The sequence below is a fragment of the Garra rufa genome, chromosome 13, assembly GCF_049309525.1.
Source record: "Garra rufa chromosome 13, GarRuf1.0, whole genome shotgun sequence".
Classification (NCBI taxonomy): Eukaryota; Metazoa; Chordata; class Actinopteri; order Cypriniformes; family Cyprinidae; genus Garra; species Garra rufa.
The window spans coordinates 17245761-17262859 of NC_133373.1; the positions used below are offsets into that span (position 1 = coordinate 17245761).

A 17099-nucleotide genomic window follows, 5' to 3' on the forward strand; every position below is an offset into this window, starting at 1 on the left:
TCTTCACCAAACTGTTGTTGGATTGTTGGAAGAAGTTGCTGTTGGAGGGTGTTTTGGTACCATTCTTTATTCATGGCTGTGTTTTTGGGCAAAATTGTGAGTGAGCCCACTCCCTTGGATGAGAAGCAACCCCACACATGAATGGTCTCAGGATGCTTTACTGTTGGCATGACACAGGACTGATGGTAGCGCTCACCTTTTCTTCTCCGGACAAGCCTTTTTCCAGATGCCCCAAACAATTGGAAAGAGGCTTCATAGGAGAATATGACTTTGCCCCAGTCCTCAGCAGTCCATTCGCCATACTTTTTTGCAGAAGATCAATCTGTCCCTGATGTTTTTTTTTTTTTTTTTTTTGGAGAGAAGTGGCTTCTTTGCTGCCCTTCTTGACACCAGGCCATCTTCCAAAAGTCTTGGCCTCACTGTGCGTGCAGATGCGCTCACACCTGCCTGCTGCCATTCCTGAGCAAGCTCTGCACTGGTGGCACTCCGATCCCGCATCCTGGTGCTTGCTGGACTTTCTTGGAAGCCCTGAAGCCTTCTTAACAATGCAGTGGAAAGTTTTTTTGGGGATTAAGTTAATTTTCATGGCAAAGAAGGACTATGCAATTCATCTGATCACTCTTCATAACAGTGTGGAGTATATGCAAATTGCTATTATAAAAACTTAAGCAGCAACTTTTCCAATTTCCAATATTTATGTAATTCTCAAATCTTTTGGCCACGACTGTATATCTGTCTGTCTGTCTGTCTGTCTATCTATCTATATGGTTTCATAATATCTTTAATGTCTTTTCAGATAAAACTATTTACAGACACCTGTGGTTTTACATGATAGGTGTCCAATCCTGCCCCTGTAAGGCTAATATCCTGCAGATTTGAGCTCCATTACACTTGGCCTGAAGTTTCTTTTTTGAGAAGTTTAATTAGGGATAAAGCTAAATTCAGCTGGATTATGTCCCTTCAGAAACAGGTTTGGACCCCTCTGAAATACATATACTATTCAAAGACTATTAAAGCACTAATTGTATACATCCAGTAAAATCACTTTAGTACAAGTGTTGTGTCTTAATATTTAGGCCCTCTGTTAATGCTAAATGTGTCATCGGATTTTAAGTGTGTGGAATAGATATTATGCCAAAATGACATGTTTACTGTTACCATACTCTGGAGCAAGTCATTTAAATTTCCCCAGCACTGCAGATCATTTTGGTTAAATGACCTGATAAATAGAGGCCTGGTTTCACAGACAGGGCTTAGACTAAGCCAAGATTAGGCCATAGTTCAATTAGGATATTTAAGTAATTTTTATAAACATGCCTTAGAAAAAAAAAAAAACATTATTGGTGTGCATCTTGAGACGAAACAAATGCACTAATACATGTTAAGATCAGTCAGAGGAAGTTTCTTTCAGCTCAAACAGAAACAGCTCAGACTTACATTTTAGTCTGGGACTAGGCTTAAGCCTTTTCTGTGAGACTGGGGGTAAATATTTTAAACGCAAAGTAATGTTTACAGCTTTTACATGTATGCTGCAGCTCAGTCATTCAAACAATAACTCCCTCACCATTTTAATTAATTAATTTTTAGTATAAAATTAATTTTTGGTATAAAAATATATAGTGCGCTTGCGACAAGCCTGCGCGTTTTCTGCGTGCATTTCCATTTGTATTCTCATGCCTATTCCCACAGGACTCTCACACTGCCTCATTAAGCCGCGTCAGTGATCTTTTCATTAACTTTTCCGTTTAATTAGGTCGCAAGAACTACCTCATATGTCACGGCAATAGACTAGATTAGCTTTGATCTGAGCGCCGTCGACAGACTGAAGCTAGTAGATTTCGCAATGATGAAAACAGTACGCATGCCCACGACAGTAACGTGATGTATCAATTAGAATTATTAGAAGCCATTTAAATGTGTTTTCAGAATAGATTTTACGGAACTGTCATTACTTTTTGCGTTTAGTATCTAGGCAGTTCAGACATGTCTATTCAGGACCATGGAGACTTCCCCAAATACTCACAGTGTTCCAGAAAACTCTAAAGGCTTTTGAAGATGTCCTACACATCCGCTCACATCCGAGACTTGTCATTCTGTGCAGACTCTAGATCTGATGAGGAGATATAATGTAAAATGTAGGATAAAAATTTAAATTTACTCATGTAAAGATACCTGAAGGGGATTCCTAACAGAAAACGCTATATTTGTCTTGGTACGTCTTTAAATGGCGTGTTAAATGTAAGTAGTGGGCGGGGCCGCGAAGCTTGCGAGCTCAGGACAGGCTCCAGCACCTCAGTCGAGCGGAGGAGAGCGAGCTCTGGATGCGCAGATTATCCCGCTACACTGGATTTGACCTCAGCATCACTCCATCCGCGCTCCATCACTCGCAATGTGGATTTAACCTTTTTTTGCGAAATTTTGTAGAATAAACCGGATTCTCCATCGGTGGAGTACAATCGTCATCGTATAAGGTAAATCAGTTCTACTTTAGAAGATTTATAGAGTTTAGTCATCAAATACGTTTAGTCATTAACTTGCATTACTCATGTTATACCACGATATTTGTGCCGTTTGTGTATTTATAAATACATTTTTAGACACAGCTTTTGTGCATTTGCTCTGGGATAGCTATATTTTTAAGATATTTTTTTATAGCATGAAAGAGACGGAAACATTCTTGATTATTGTATCCTATTATTCCTATGTAATGAATGTTTCTGAAATATTTAATGGATTTGTGAGATGATCTGTCATTGCCAGAGAAGGGACTGAAGAATGCATGCAGCAGTCTGAACATGATCACCTCTTTCTCCGTCTCTCGCTTTTTCTCTCTCTCTCTCTCTCTCTCTCTCTCTCTCGGCTTTAATAGTGCAAAACTTTCGTGGCCCTTAAGGATGTTAAAGTTGTTATGTAACATAAAGTTGTATGCGATTTTGTCTTAACCCTTTAATAGGCAGGAATATGAAAACACCTTAGAAATGAATTTATTGGTGCACAATAATGCAGTTTCATTTACCTCAAAATATTGCTGATATTTTAAATTTTACATTGGTATCTCCCATATGAAAGATCTGAGTATACCTCAAGGTCAGCAGCCGTCTGATGAAATTGCTAAAATGTTACTTTTAGATGAAGTGTAATGTGTAAAAGGATATACTTACTTTTTTTTTTAAATACATACATCACTTAAGGGTTGAGATGTGTGACTTTCTTTCTCCAATGGAACAACAAAGGAGATGTTTGTCAGAATGTCTAAGCTACTCTCGGAGATCTGGATGGAGATCCAGGGCCAGACAAGCTCTAAAAAGAAGAAGAAGAAAAACACATTATTAGAAGTAGCCCATATGAGATGTGCTTTATATCGCTATTCTTCTAAAGGCCATATGATGGCTGTTTTGCAGTGTTTTTCAGTGTATAAAAAATGACAGCTTCAATGTTCTGCTATAAATAACTGCTTTGGTGTTCCAAAGAAGATAGAAAGTCAGGTTTCAAAAGACATGAGAGTGAGTAAATGATGACAGAGTCATTTTTTGTAAACTCTTAATTTAATTGGGAATCCCATTTGAAACACAGTGTGTAATGAATCATTTCTGTTCCACAATGCCCATGCCGCTGCACATTATTGTTACACTGCAGGTTACTACAGTTAGCTCATTTTTTGTCCTTTGTGAATGCATGTCAGGAAGTATTGGATGACTTGATGTCAAATTGCCTTTTCAATAAGAGCAATTCCGATATTGAGAATTTGACAGACATTTGCAGGAGAAACCCAGCTGAGATTGACATGACATTGGAGAATGCATAGAGTCATAATCAGCATATATATTTGTTGTTTCCTGTACCCAGCATCTTGGCCTTGCTCACAGAGAATAAAACATGTTGGAAATGACTGTAAATCATTCAAGGCAGATGGAAGACTTTTCCTCTGATAGTTATGTGTAAGCTTTTCATGCTCTTTTGCCTTTTGGGAACAAACTGCAACATTTATAGTGTTGAAGTAAATTTTATATGGATTACAGACCATATGGCAGAACACATACTTCAGAGTCTAATTCCTCATCTCTAATCTAAGTTCTTCATTTTTTTGCCTATTAAATGGGATGTATTATGCTTATGTCCAAAACAGCGCTGTCCAAAAAGTGTCTTTTGAACAAGAATCCTCATAGACTATTGCTTCTGGAGAGTTCTGATCTGATCTATATCATTTGTAACCCAATAGTCTGTATTATGTTTGTAATAAATCCTCTGTGTGATTGCTGCCAGACCAATGGCCAGTTGTCATGTGCCGCGTGTGAGGATTGGGTTTCAGGCCAGCCTGTTCCCAGTAAAGCAGACTAAACAGGAAGTCCTTCTGAAAACCCATTCTCCATGATGCCTTGCCTATTAGTGTGGCATGCATGGTAAATGTCTTGAACGTGGCCACTGCTTGACTCACCATTTTCACCTTTCTTCTCAATCTTGTGGAGCGCTCGTTCTCTATTGAAACCCTCTATCGTTCAAGAGAAGCTCCATGCATCAGTGTTGGTATCAGTTGCCTTAATTCAATAGCTGGCTGCCAGGGAGAGATTAACTATTCAGGGCAGGTAGTTAAAGGGGCTATTGTGTTGCACTGCTGTGGAACAGCTACGATTGGGGAGGCTTTTGTCTCTGGGGGCTCCATGCCAAAGCAACAGCCAGGGCGGGGAGGGATGGAATTCTACACACACGTACAGTATCTCTCCGTCAGACATCTGTCAACTGACCGCATGTGTTGTAAATACTTAGGTGTCGTAAACAGCAAATATTTTACAGTGGCTTTTGTGACTACTTGTATTACGAAAATCCAAATGCCGTTTTGAATATGAAATAGTTGTGTTTGTTTTATTTATGTGCAAGCTTTATTCTGGAGTAAAAGGCTTTACCGTTGACCTGTGCCAAAAAGGTTTCAACACACTAATTTAAAAGTAAATAATTTTAAAGGTAAAGAGGTTTTTTTTGAGCCACTAGTGGCATCAAGCATAATTTAAAGGTCCCATATTGTACACATTTCTGGAGTTTTATTTTAGTTGTTGATGTCCTTAAGAATATATATTTGCGGTATAAGTGCCAAAATCCATCTCAATATATTTTTACAGCTCCTTTTTAGGAGCTCTGTCAAGAACAGGTCGATTTTGGCCCATCTAATTAATATTCATGAATTAGATGGGCCTCTCTTCTGATTGGCCTGTTGTTTTCTGAGTGACGCACAGCCAGGCCAACGACAGTTAACTACGGTCATGTATGCTTTATCCGAGCCCAGAGCCATAGAGAGAGCCTAGCCTGCTGATACTCAACAGGATATTTCAGAATGATCATTAATGTTTTTTCTTTTTCAAACACCGAATGCAGTAAGCTACATAACTGTTGCTTTAGTAAAGCCCCTTTCACAATGCGCGCTGATTCTGGAAAATTACGGGAAGGAGCGCTGTGTGAACAAAAGCCAGAACCATAAAGGCAGTGTTGTAGTGATGATGCACGTTACCCTGCGACTCTTCACAACGAAAAAATATGTGCAAAGTGGAATGAAGCGGCGATCGGGCAGAGCCAGCTCCTCACTATCAGCGCTGAAGCACAGTTTGTTCAGGTTAGTTTCAGTTTAGTGAAATGTACGCATCGCATTACATCTCACATCCAAACGTCACATGTCTTTATGGGTTGTGTGTAAAGCACGCACAGATTCCGGAAAACAACTGTGAATGAACCAAATCAAACAACTCCGGAACAAATCATGGGACACATTATCCGTGTATTTACCGGAATTGCTGTGAGAAAGAGGCTGAAGTTGACGTGCCAGTGGTCTCTTATATTCACGTTGTTCTGAAGCCTGTGCAATGATGTACTTTTGAAATTTATCAACTGAACAGGGTTTTCTCAACTTGTTTTCGTGTTGTTGTTGCTTAGCAATGTTATGGACACGATATTGTCTGGGTTTGACAAAAGGAGGGTGGGACGTGATTGGTGCTCGGGGTGGTGACTGAAGGCGGTGACTGAGTAGATCGGACGTCACATCGTTACGGAAGTCACAGTGGCTTGTGAAAATGAACAGCTACTTTAAGCAGGCTGTGTGCAGTTTACTGTGGATTGACTGTTTTGAAACTCATATGGTAGTTACATAGCCCCTAGACCTCAGTTATCATGAAAAAAGCCAGGAAATTTTGATTTTGACAATATGGGACCTTTAAAAAATAATGCAACTAAACAGGTTTTCCAATCTCCACATTTGCTATTGATCAGACAAACAGGTAATGATGTGAAAAATGTTTCATGAGAAATTATGACCCTTCTAAAAGGTTTATTTATAGTCCCTGAACAAAAGGAGGAAAAAAAAATCTTGGTCAAAGACCCCCAGAAAAGAGGATCTCTTTGCAAAGTTATATATTTTTATATGTATATAGGCCATGTGTGAAAAAAAAGTTTAATATTATAAAGATTAACATATGACAAAACAATATGACATTCTTTAGAATTTTTCAAAAATGCTCAGTAGAAAGTAATGAATCATATTTAAATATAACAATAATATAAAACTATATATTTATATGTATTGTAAAAAAAAATTAAACCCTGCCAAATGCATTTGTGTCATTTTTTTTTTCCTTTCCAATCTGGCACCCTATGAGGGTTCCAGGGAACCAGTTTGAGTTGGTTTAAGGAAACCCAAAAGGGAACACAAAATTGCCAAGTGTATGTGGTATATTTGTCTGTGTATTTAATGTATAGTGAACCTAATGTAAATGTATGCCATTTTTTGTTTCTCTTAACAGATCAGGCAAAAGAAGGACCAATGTGGCCATTAACATGTGGCGATATTATAAAATCAGAAGCAATATGGAGCATCTCTGTTTTAATCCAGAAAGTCGACTCAAGGGAACATCATCAGTAAAGCCTATCTAGTTAGCAGAAGCAGACCAGTTGTCCACTTCTAATCTCAAGGCTGTTTGTTCTGTTTGGAATTAATCCCAGTACCGCTAAACAGGATTTAGGATAGCATGTGTCTAGAACCTCATAGGCCTCACCTTCTTCTCTCATACATTTATCATCTAAAGGATTTGATGTTTCTTCAATGACCTCTGTAACATTTTCCAGAAAATATAACTGAGGAGTTTTATTTTATTCATTGCACTCTTGTAGCATAACCACTGGTTACCATGCCTCCCATTTACCGGCCCCATTGTGTACTATTACTGCTCAGCACCGTCCTGAGTCTTGGTTTGGGTCTGGAGTTCACAGGCTCAGAAGGTCAGTGGGCACGCTATCTTCGCTGGGATGCCAGCACCAGAAGTGACCTCAGCTTTCAGTTCAAAACAGCTATATCAGATGCTCTGGTTCTCTACTTTGACGATGGAGGATATTGTGACTTCCTGCTCCTGAGCATTGAGGAAGGCAAGCTGAAGTTGCATTTTAGCGTCGACTGTGCAGAAGCCACCATAACCTCTGACAAGATGGTAAACGACAGTCGCTGGCACTTTGCTACCATCAGCAGGCACAACTTGCGAACCGTGTTGGCACTGGACGGAGAGTCCAAGGTGGATGAGGTGAGACCACAAAGGCAGTTCATGAAGATTGTCAGTGACCTGTATCTTGGAGGAGTGCCTCAAGACATTCGGACATCTGCCCTAACACTACCAGCAGCTAAGGAGATGCCACCGTTCAAGGGGATTATTACAGACCTGGGTTACGGGAATCAGGTTCCAACACGCCTGGGGAGCCAAAAAGTCCGGTTAGAGATGGAAGGCTTGTGTACAGAGAACCCCTGTGAAAATGGAGGCAGTTGCAGCATGGCTGACGGTGAAGCTTACTGTGACTGCTCCAAAACAGGATATGTAGGTCGTTACTGCAATGAAGGTAAGAATGTTTACCTTTGATTTTAAACAATAGCCAATAGCTTTATGCAATTTAAGTAATCTATTTATAAAGGCAAAAGCTTTTTTAAAAAAACTAAAAAAACTAAACAAAACCTCATGTCAACATGAAATCAAAACTGACCTTATTTCCTGTTACACATTCATGGTCAGTTAATTCATGGTCAAGTAAATGTATCTTGATATTTTTACTGAAAAACAATTTTAAAACTGTTATAGATATATGTTAGAGATATTAAGATATTTTTGCAGTTTTTTTTCTGGTTGAACATCAAGTTTGACTGGAAAAATGTTGCTTTACAAAAGTAAAATGGGTCTTGAATGCTTTGTCATGTTGACATTAAGATTTCCTTTTTCAAATACTGTTTAATATCTAACCCTTCACCCTACCTCATACACCTTTAAACACATGCATATGCAATTAAATTACACCTCACATGCATTTTAGCATCATTTATCTCATTCATTTGTGAAGTTATCACATTGAAAGTTATTGATTGTCCACTTCTAATCTCAAGGCTGTTTGGTCTGTTTGGAATTAATCCCAGTACCGCTAAACAGGATTTAGGATAGCATGTGTCTAGAACCTCAATGGCCTCACCTTCTTCTCTCATACGTTTATCATCTAAAGGATTTGATGTTTCTTCAATGACCTCTGTAACATTTTCCAGAAAATATAACTGAGGAGTTTTATTTTATTCATTGCATTCTTGTAGCATAACCACTGGTTACCATGCATCCCATTTACCGGCCCCATTGTGTACTATTTAGACACTGTGCCATACCTAAAAAATGTTTGAATTCATTAAATGAATAAAACATGATGTATTTATTTAAATAAGATAACATACATGCTCTCTCAAGTGAAATAAACACAAAAGTTACTAGAAAACCACTTTGACCACTTGAGGAGAACTGACAATATAATGCACAGCAATTAAAAATCCCTGCAATAACAACTGGCTGTGTTTGTAAAAAATGTTTAGACAATTGAAGTTAGTTGAAGATGCCAGTTGTTCTAAAGCAATTACATTCATACATTTTAAGGTGTGGTTTAGGTGTCCAAATAGTCTTTAAGGCCAGTAATGCAATTTAAAGTGTCAGCCTGGAACACATTTAATAATAATAATGATGTTTTGATTATCGGTTAATTATTTTGCTCATTGTTTCACTCTGACTGAGTGACAGTTTGTCAGTATTGTTTGTCTTGATTCATTGTTACAGATATTGTTTTCACCTAAAACCTTTTGCAGGGACATCCTACTTAGTTTTTTTTTGTTTTATATAGTTATTGTTATAGGTTAAATGATACTGTTTTTTTATCAAATATCCAGATCCTGCATGTTACAGACAATGGAAGGTACACCACAATTTCAAGAGCTAACCCTTCTGAGCTGAAAATTTTATTTCTATTATCTTAGAACAGAAAATTTCTTTATTCTAAATGATCAAGTTTCTTTTTTCAACTGTACTTCAGTGTTAAGACCTGTTCGGGATTACTCTCACTCTGTAGACTCACCAGCAGCTATTAAAATAAGTCTTAAAACTGATCATACTTTCTGAATGCACACTGAATTGCCAAGAGACTTTGGTGCTGTGGTTATAAGAGATTACTCTTTTTGTGTTGTGCCCTGTGTATAGTCTATAATTCCACAAGCATCTCAATTTATTCAGGGCATGAATATAAAGGGATCCAGTCAGGCAGGGAATCAGTAGACCCAAACCTGAATGCCTGACTTATTGCATTTTGTGATCAAACCCAAGGCCTTTAGACTGATCACACCAGCCCTGTGCTTCAGTGCTCCTTTGTAAAGATTAAGCGATAGTCCTCTGTAGCGACAGGAGATCAGGCTGTATGATCAGATCACCTTTAGATCTGTAGGGGTGCTCAGGGCTGGTGAAGGATGTTTCTGTGTCTCTGGCCTTCTGGCAACCAGTAGGCCTAAAAAAGTGCCCTTAATGAGGAGCCAGTCAGCAGCTGCTCAAGGGAAAACTGATGTGATAAATGCGAAGCTAGTGGACCTCTAATCTCAGAGCAGGGGTTTTGCTCAGCCTGTCCTGCTCTTTGACCGCAGGCATGGCTGTCAGGGCCGTCACGGCCTGTCTTGGCTTCATCAGGCCCCAGTCGTGTCCACAGATTAATGGATTTGTCTGATAACGGATTGCACCACTGAGCTGTGGGAGCGTTCCGTAATTAGGGGTGGAACGAAAGAGAAATGGCTAATTCGCTGGTGGGCGATGGGGGCAATTGATGGGCTTAAACTTGGACTGACATGCTCTCAGCACCTCACAGCATGGTTGCGTTTACTCATTTAAAGAGGAAATCACTAAGAATGAATGATAGTGCCTTTTTGTGCATGCTATCTGTGTTTTTTAGCACCTGATTCACTAAAGAAATTATGCAAATCTGCTGACTGTGCAAATATGGCCAAAAAGCTGTGCTGAATGCGATGTGTACTCCGCATACCTGCAATTCCCTAGTTTGAAAGCCAGCTCTAAGTGTTAGGTCATGGAGGATTTAGCAGACTACTGTGATCTGAAATGTGCTGGAATACACAAGGATATTATTTACATTGAAGGGTATTTCTTCATCTTCAGACTTTTATGTCCATTGTTCATTTTTATTAAAATTTGGATTTAAAATGTACATATTTATTACAGTATATTAAATGTTATATAAGATCACATTAAAACTGGCTTGGGGTCTTCATACCATGCCTTCATCATACAGGTTTTCAACCTTTAGTTGTCCAATATGAAAATCAATTATACAAATGTATGATTATCTAAACAAAGATGGAAGTAAACATAATCCATTTAATAATTATTGTGTGAAAATAATTTTTCAAAAATTATGACAGTTCCACCACACTGAATAATTTTGCCCCTGATGAAATGTTTTTGTTTACTATGAACACAATAGGGTCGGTAAAGACAAAAGAAGTGGCCATCAAAAATGTATTGTCCACGATTGTCGTTTATAGTGAGACATAGTGGAAATGACAATTTGGTAGGGTTTCAAAAATAATGAAAAAAGAAGAGTGGGAGAAAAAATTGCCCATAGTTGAAGAAACAGAATAAGGCATGTTTGTACTAAAAATTTGAATGGCTTAATGTAGATAATCACGATGCAATGCTCAGTACATTTAGTGACTGATTGAACTTGCAGATTGAAATTGGACTCAATCCAATTGCAGTTGTCTGCCTAACTGTTTAATGAATTCATCTTTTAGTGTTTGTGCGTTTTAACAGAACAGTATGTACCAAAGTAACAAATGTAAGCTCAGAAATTGTTTAATGTTTGCCCTTGGTAATCTGTCCAACCTGCTATTTGTTTTAAGTGCAAACAGACACAACAACAGGCTTGCAAAGACCCTCAGAGCACGCAGATGGCTCAGGAAAGCAGACTGCATACCTCAGTGTGTATGGAAGTGCTTAGATGGGCCACACTGCCCCAGCAGGAGCACAACCGTCAGTATTATTATGTGGAAATCTGTTTTAAACTGCAGGCAGATTAAAACAACATGCGTTTAGCTGTAAAACACATGTTCTGTCTGTTCTGACAATGTTAATTCAGAGGGTATCATTGGCAAACTTTGCCACAGTGTTTGGTTATTAAGATTACAATGACTAGATAATACACACAGACAACACACTTTATTGTAAATTCAAGGAACAAAACATTAAATATGTGATGTTTCACACATTCATTAGCTTTCATATGTTTAATCTGTTCATTTGCAAAACACTGCATTATAAGAAAGTGTAGTCATTCAATGATGTTTTAATAAGAGCTACACATTTTTAACCTACCCTTTTACAAGATAAAAAGCAATTAATGCTCGACAACAACATGCCCCCCAAAAAAGTCAAAACAATTGCTGTGGGCTTAGTTGTGAGGATTAATAAATATACATGGAAAATGACAGTTACCATAATCTTACTGCAAAAGTAGGTCAGTAAAAAAAAGGGTGAAAGGACTTGCAACCTGATTCAGGCGCAGTGGGCATTTGTGTCTCTTGACCCAACACGAGCAAATGTTGGGATTTGAGTTTAGGGATGAAAAATAGAGCAAAGGATTAAAGCTGAGCAGCATGTCATCAAGAGGGATATGGTCACGTGAAAGCGATAAACCCTCTTTTTCTCTCTCCCAATGCTTCAAGTAACCAGTCAAAGTGACACTGTCTGGAAATCCGCTTCTGCTATTTTCTGTGTTTTTATTTAATGGTGGAGGCATGGTTATTGTTTTTACAGGCAGCCATTTTGTTGACAAAGGAGGCAGTATTCTTGTTGAGATCAGCTTATTTAAGTTAGAGTCCAGTCCAAGTCAAAATCGAGACCAGAAGTGGGTTAAGTGTGTGTTAATACAGAGATCTGAGGAGTTTTAAATGATTCAGACAGTGTAAATATGCTTTCCTGTGAGGTGAACGAAGCCTGGTTTCATATGAGTGTCACATGAACCTCCGCTGCACACACATAGTGCTGTAGTCCAGAGACATAAGATCATAGTGGATCATATGCACAAGTCTGCACAGACCACAAAATGTATCCGCAGTGTTGTGTATTCAAGAAATGGAGTTTAAGTCCATGATAAGACAAGGACCATGGAATTATGGTCTTGGACTCCAGCATACACTGCCATTAAAAAGTTTGGGATCAGTAAGATGTTTATTTTTATTTTTATTTTTTAGTTTCTTATGCTTATCAAAGTTCCATTCATTTGATCAAAAATACAGAAAAAAAATAATATTATGAAATATTATTGCAATTCAAAATAACATTTTTTTTTTTAATTTAACATATTTTAAAATAAAATTAATTTCTGTGATGCAAAGCTGAATTTTCATCAGCCATTACTCGTCTTCAGTGTCACATGATCCTTCAGAAATCATTCTAATACACTTATTCATTACTTTTATTATCAGTGTTGGAAACAGTTTTGCTGCCTAATATTTTTTTGGACCTGTGATACTTTTTTCAGGATTCTTTGCGTAAAAACGTTTAAAAAGAACAGCATTTATTCAAAATAGAAAACTTTTCTAACAATAGTAAATAATAAAAGTCTTTACTATCACTTTATTATCAATTCAACACATCCTTGCTGAATAAAATTAATATTTTCTTTCAAAAATAGAAAAAAAAATGTTTTGTTACAAAAGTGTTATGTTAAATAAATGCTGTTCTTTTTAAACATTTTATTTATCAAAGAATCCTGAAGAAAGTATCACAGTTTTAAAAAAAATATTAAGTAGCACAACTTTTTCCAACCCAACACTGATGATAAATCAGCATATTAGAATGATTTCTGAAGGATCATGTGACACTGAATACTAGAGTAATGATGCTAAAAATCTAGCTTTGCTTAACAGGAATAAAATATATTTTAAAGTATCTTAAAATAGATTATGTATTTTTAATCAAATAAACGCAGCCTTGATGAGCAGAAAAGTCGCCTTTAAAAATCTGAGCAGCAGTGTACATAACCAGAGAAAGCTTTACTAGATGATCAAGTTACAATATTATGATTAAAACTTTCCCAGGGATGACATTAAAAGTGTATGGAAAGTGTTTGGTGTGATTTATATATACAGGATTATGGACAGTGTAGTTCATCACAAAGATTTAAGCTAAAATCAAGCTATAGAAGCATACCAGTAGTGGCGTAGCATATCAGCCATGGGCCCATATGCAAAAACATTTGTACAGGCCAACTCAAACATTATAGGTTAATGTGGGCTACAACACTCTTTATTGTTGTCTTTTTTTAGGTAAATCGCATTACATGACTATTCACAAGCTGTTTTATAGACCATATAAATCCTTGGAAATATTATTTAACCTTTTCAATTCTATTTATTATTTGTAGCGGGCCAGCCACCCAATAATTGCATTATGCGTGTGATGTTACTTTTATAAAACTGGACATGACATGCAAACAGTTTTGGTCATACAGCATTATTTTTCTTTAAGAGCTGGGTGAGCAAGAAGGTCTTGTTGTCATGCTAGTTAAGAAGTTTGTTTGGGGACACCACCACCCAGCATCCTGAACACAGCGTATTTCGACACAGCAGTGCAGGGTCGATTCAACTTTACAATTAAACTTAGGCATGAAACATCAGACTGTCTCTGTCAATTGAATTTACCAAAAGTGCTGTAAGCTAAGAAACCCAACGAATCCTAAAAGCCTAACAAGTGTGCCCTAAAAGCCTGTAATAAGCCTGGCAGACCAGCTATTATTGAATGAATAAAGTGATCTTCCTCTGGTTCCAACCCTGAAAGGACGACAGGAAAGAGACAAAAAAGAGACCAACTCTAACTCTCAGATGTTTGATTTTGCGTGGCCTTCGAAAAATAGAGATGGTAAATTTTCAGCCAGTAAGGAAGGAGGCCTAGTCTTGCCTTCTGAGATGGCAAGTGTTGGGAATCATAAAAAAATGTCTGTCTTCATATAGTAAAATCATCAGTCTTTTAGTGTGACATGCTCAACAGTGGCCGATTATTCGCCCTGAAGCAGGGACAGATGTTAGTTCAAATTTGTTTATGCTAACTTGTCTATATGATATGCAACATTTAGCTTAGCTGGTGGCACATGCTGCTCGTAACATCAAATTCATAGGTTAAATTTCTTTTCAATGTTACCATAGAACTCATAAAAAATATATATACATTGAATGCAATATATATAAATTAGTTGGATGTGGTTTTATTCCCAGGAAACAAACTTATGAAAAGCGTCTGTGTTTACAAAATTCATAAATGTGTCATACAGTTCATCTACATTTATATAGATGACCTTAATCTGACGTTTCTCGGTCCATCAGCATGTTTTGCTTTTATCTGCAGCTTTTTAGATATGACAGGCTCCATGAGATTAGCCTTGAGATTGAAGTTTTTTTTTTCTTTGATTTAAATTGGTTGGTCAAATTAAATTTAATAGAGTTTTTTCAGGTGATTTATATAAGCATTACAATCTGAAAGGCCTGCTTTAAGGCTTTACAGTAAGTGGTTATGTGGTTGAACTATGCTGTTCTCCTTGTGCAATCAGTGTGCATTCATTTAAACAGGGTTATTCAGAAAGAAAAACAGCTGTGGATGATTCACTTGCATAGCAATATGCATGAGTCTTCAGTGAGCGTAATTCTCTGTGTCCACGGTGTGTCCAGAAATCCACAAACCTCACAACCTCGTAAATCCACATGGTCCACATCGGACAGCTGGCTTAGTAACCTGCTTGGATTTATGGTCTCATCCAGAGTATGTGAGGAACGCTGTGGCATTCCGGACACTACAGCAATATTCTTGATGTGATGGAGTGATTTGAAGTAATGATGTCAATCTGTTTCTCTCAGAAAATGGAACAGATTTTATACTTTTTTTCCACAGGATTTTTTTAATAACAGGCATGCACAGGGACAATCTTGATCCCTTGCATGAAAAAACAGTCTGTTTATAGATGAAAATAAAAGTTTGCATGACAGCCTCCATGCAAAGTCAAAAGTGTGTCTAACAGTTAAACTTTCTCTGTCTTCCTTCCCTATTATGCCATCTTCTCAAAAGCTGTCAACAAAACCCCTGGTAAGTGAGTTTTAGGCTGTGGAAACTCATCACGTAATGTGTAAACTCAGATAAAGCTCTGATAAAGAGAATTAAGATAATGTTCTTTTCATATAATAGTGACTTTCACACATGAAGCCATATAATTGCTTAAAACAGGACTCCAAATACCTTGTGCACATACCCCATTTTTAACTCACAGTCTAAATAAGCATATGGCTAATTTAAATGTGACTTTTCTCTAATAATATATTTTAAGTAAGCTGTTTCAGTACATTAATGTAATAAATGTGTTAAAATGAATTACTAACAAAAGTAAAAAAAAGTTTTCCCCTACAATTTAATTTTCTTTGGATTGTAAATTATTATAGACAGTATCTTTTACTATTATTGTTAAATTACACTTTGATGTGTGTTTAACATACATTACACTGGTCATTTTCTCCTAGCTTATAAGTCTCTTGAGAGATGATCATAGTGCTTGTTGTCATGTTGTAGTATAGCACACTATAACAGTGCTAGCAGTGAACATAACCCCAGTTTGTAGTAAAATGCTCCCACACCTCATTAAATTAAGCTCGTTCCATTTTTACAAGCCAAGGTTGTGTCTTAGAGGTGATGACGTGTAGCACAATCTACATCAGGCACTCTAGAAATCCATCAGAATATTTAAAATAATTAATCAGTAGTAATCATAAATACCCCTACCTCTACTAAAAAATATGGGAGAGCATAATTTATTTAGAGTTGAGTGCACAAGGAATTTTTGGTCCTAAATTAAGATACACATGACATTTTTGACTCCCATGTCTTGATAGAAGTAAATGCCATAGAGTAATTACATTAGCTCATTCAGAACTTTGATTAACAAAGTCAAAAAAAAAAAAGGCTGGGAAAATACTGGAATGTAAGTGTAAATCTATAAATTTCTGGCAAAGGCTGTATGTGTGAAAGCATCAAATGAAACATTCTGTTTATATTACTATAATGTATTGTACTATTAGGGCTGTCAGTCTTAAAAAATATATCTAATTTTTACATACATAATATGCTGAATAACTAATCAAATTAATAATTAATAATCACATAATCACAAAAAAATTATAAAAATACTTTTATTCAGCAGGAATGCATATAATTGATCAAAAGTGACCTTTTACATTTTAATTCAATAGAAAATTAATTTATCAAAGAATTCTGAAAAATAATTAAATAAATATCACAGTTTCTACAAAAACATAAAATGGCACAACCATAGGTAACGAGCTTGAGCACCCATGGGATGAAATGCAGAAACATATCTGGCAAACTTTCCAAAACTTTGCAAATCCTCTCATTATAACAAAACATAATGTAGAAGTTTACTTCCAGAACAAAACATTACAGTTAATTTACTCACCCCCTTGTCATTCAAGATGTTCATGTTTATCTTTCTTCAGTTGTAAAGAAATTATGTTTTTTGAGGAAAACATTTCAAAATTTCTCTCCATATAGTGGACTTCTATGGTGCCCGCAAGTTTGAACTTCCAAAATGCAATTTAAATGCAGCTTCAAAGGGCTCTAAATGATCCCAACTGAGAAAGAAGGGTCTTATCTAGCTTATCACTCTTGTTTTTTTTTCTAAAAAAAAAAAATATATATATATATATATATACAATTTCTATA

The 17099-nt window shown here is 36.8% G+C and overlaps 1 protein-coding gene across 1 annotated transcript in view; it reads left to right on the forward strand.

Annotated features, from left to right (window-relative positions):
• Positions 1-2316: 2316 nt before the first annotated feature.
• LOC141348425 (neurexin-3b-like) overlaps positions 2317-17099 on the forward strand; it is a 30377-nt gene continuing 15594 nt past the window's right edge. The window contains exons 1-3 of the mRNA XM_073852735.1: positions 2317-2471; positions 6783-7863; positions 15438-15455. Of these exons, the coding sequence (XP_073708836.1) occupies positions 7167-7863; positions 15438-15455 (715 nt within the window). The 5' untranslated portion in view covers positions 2317-2471; positions 6783-7166. The remainder of the gene's footprint in view (positions 2472-6782; positions 7864-15437; positions 15456-17099) is intronic.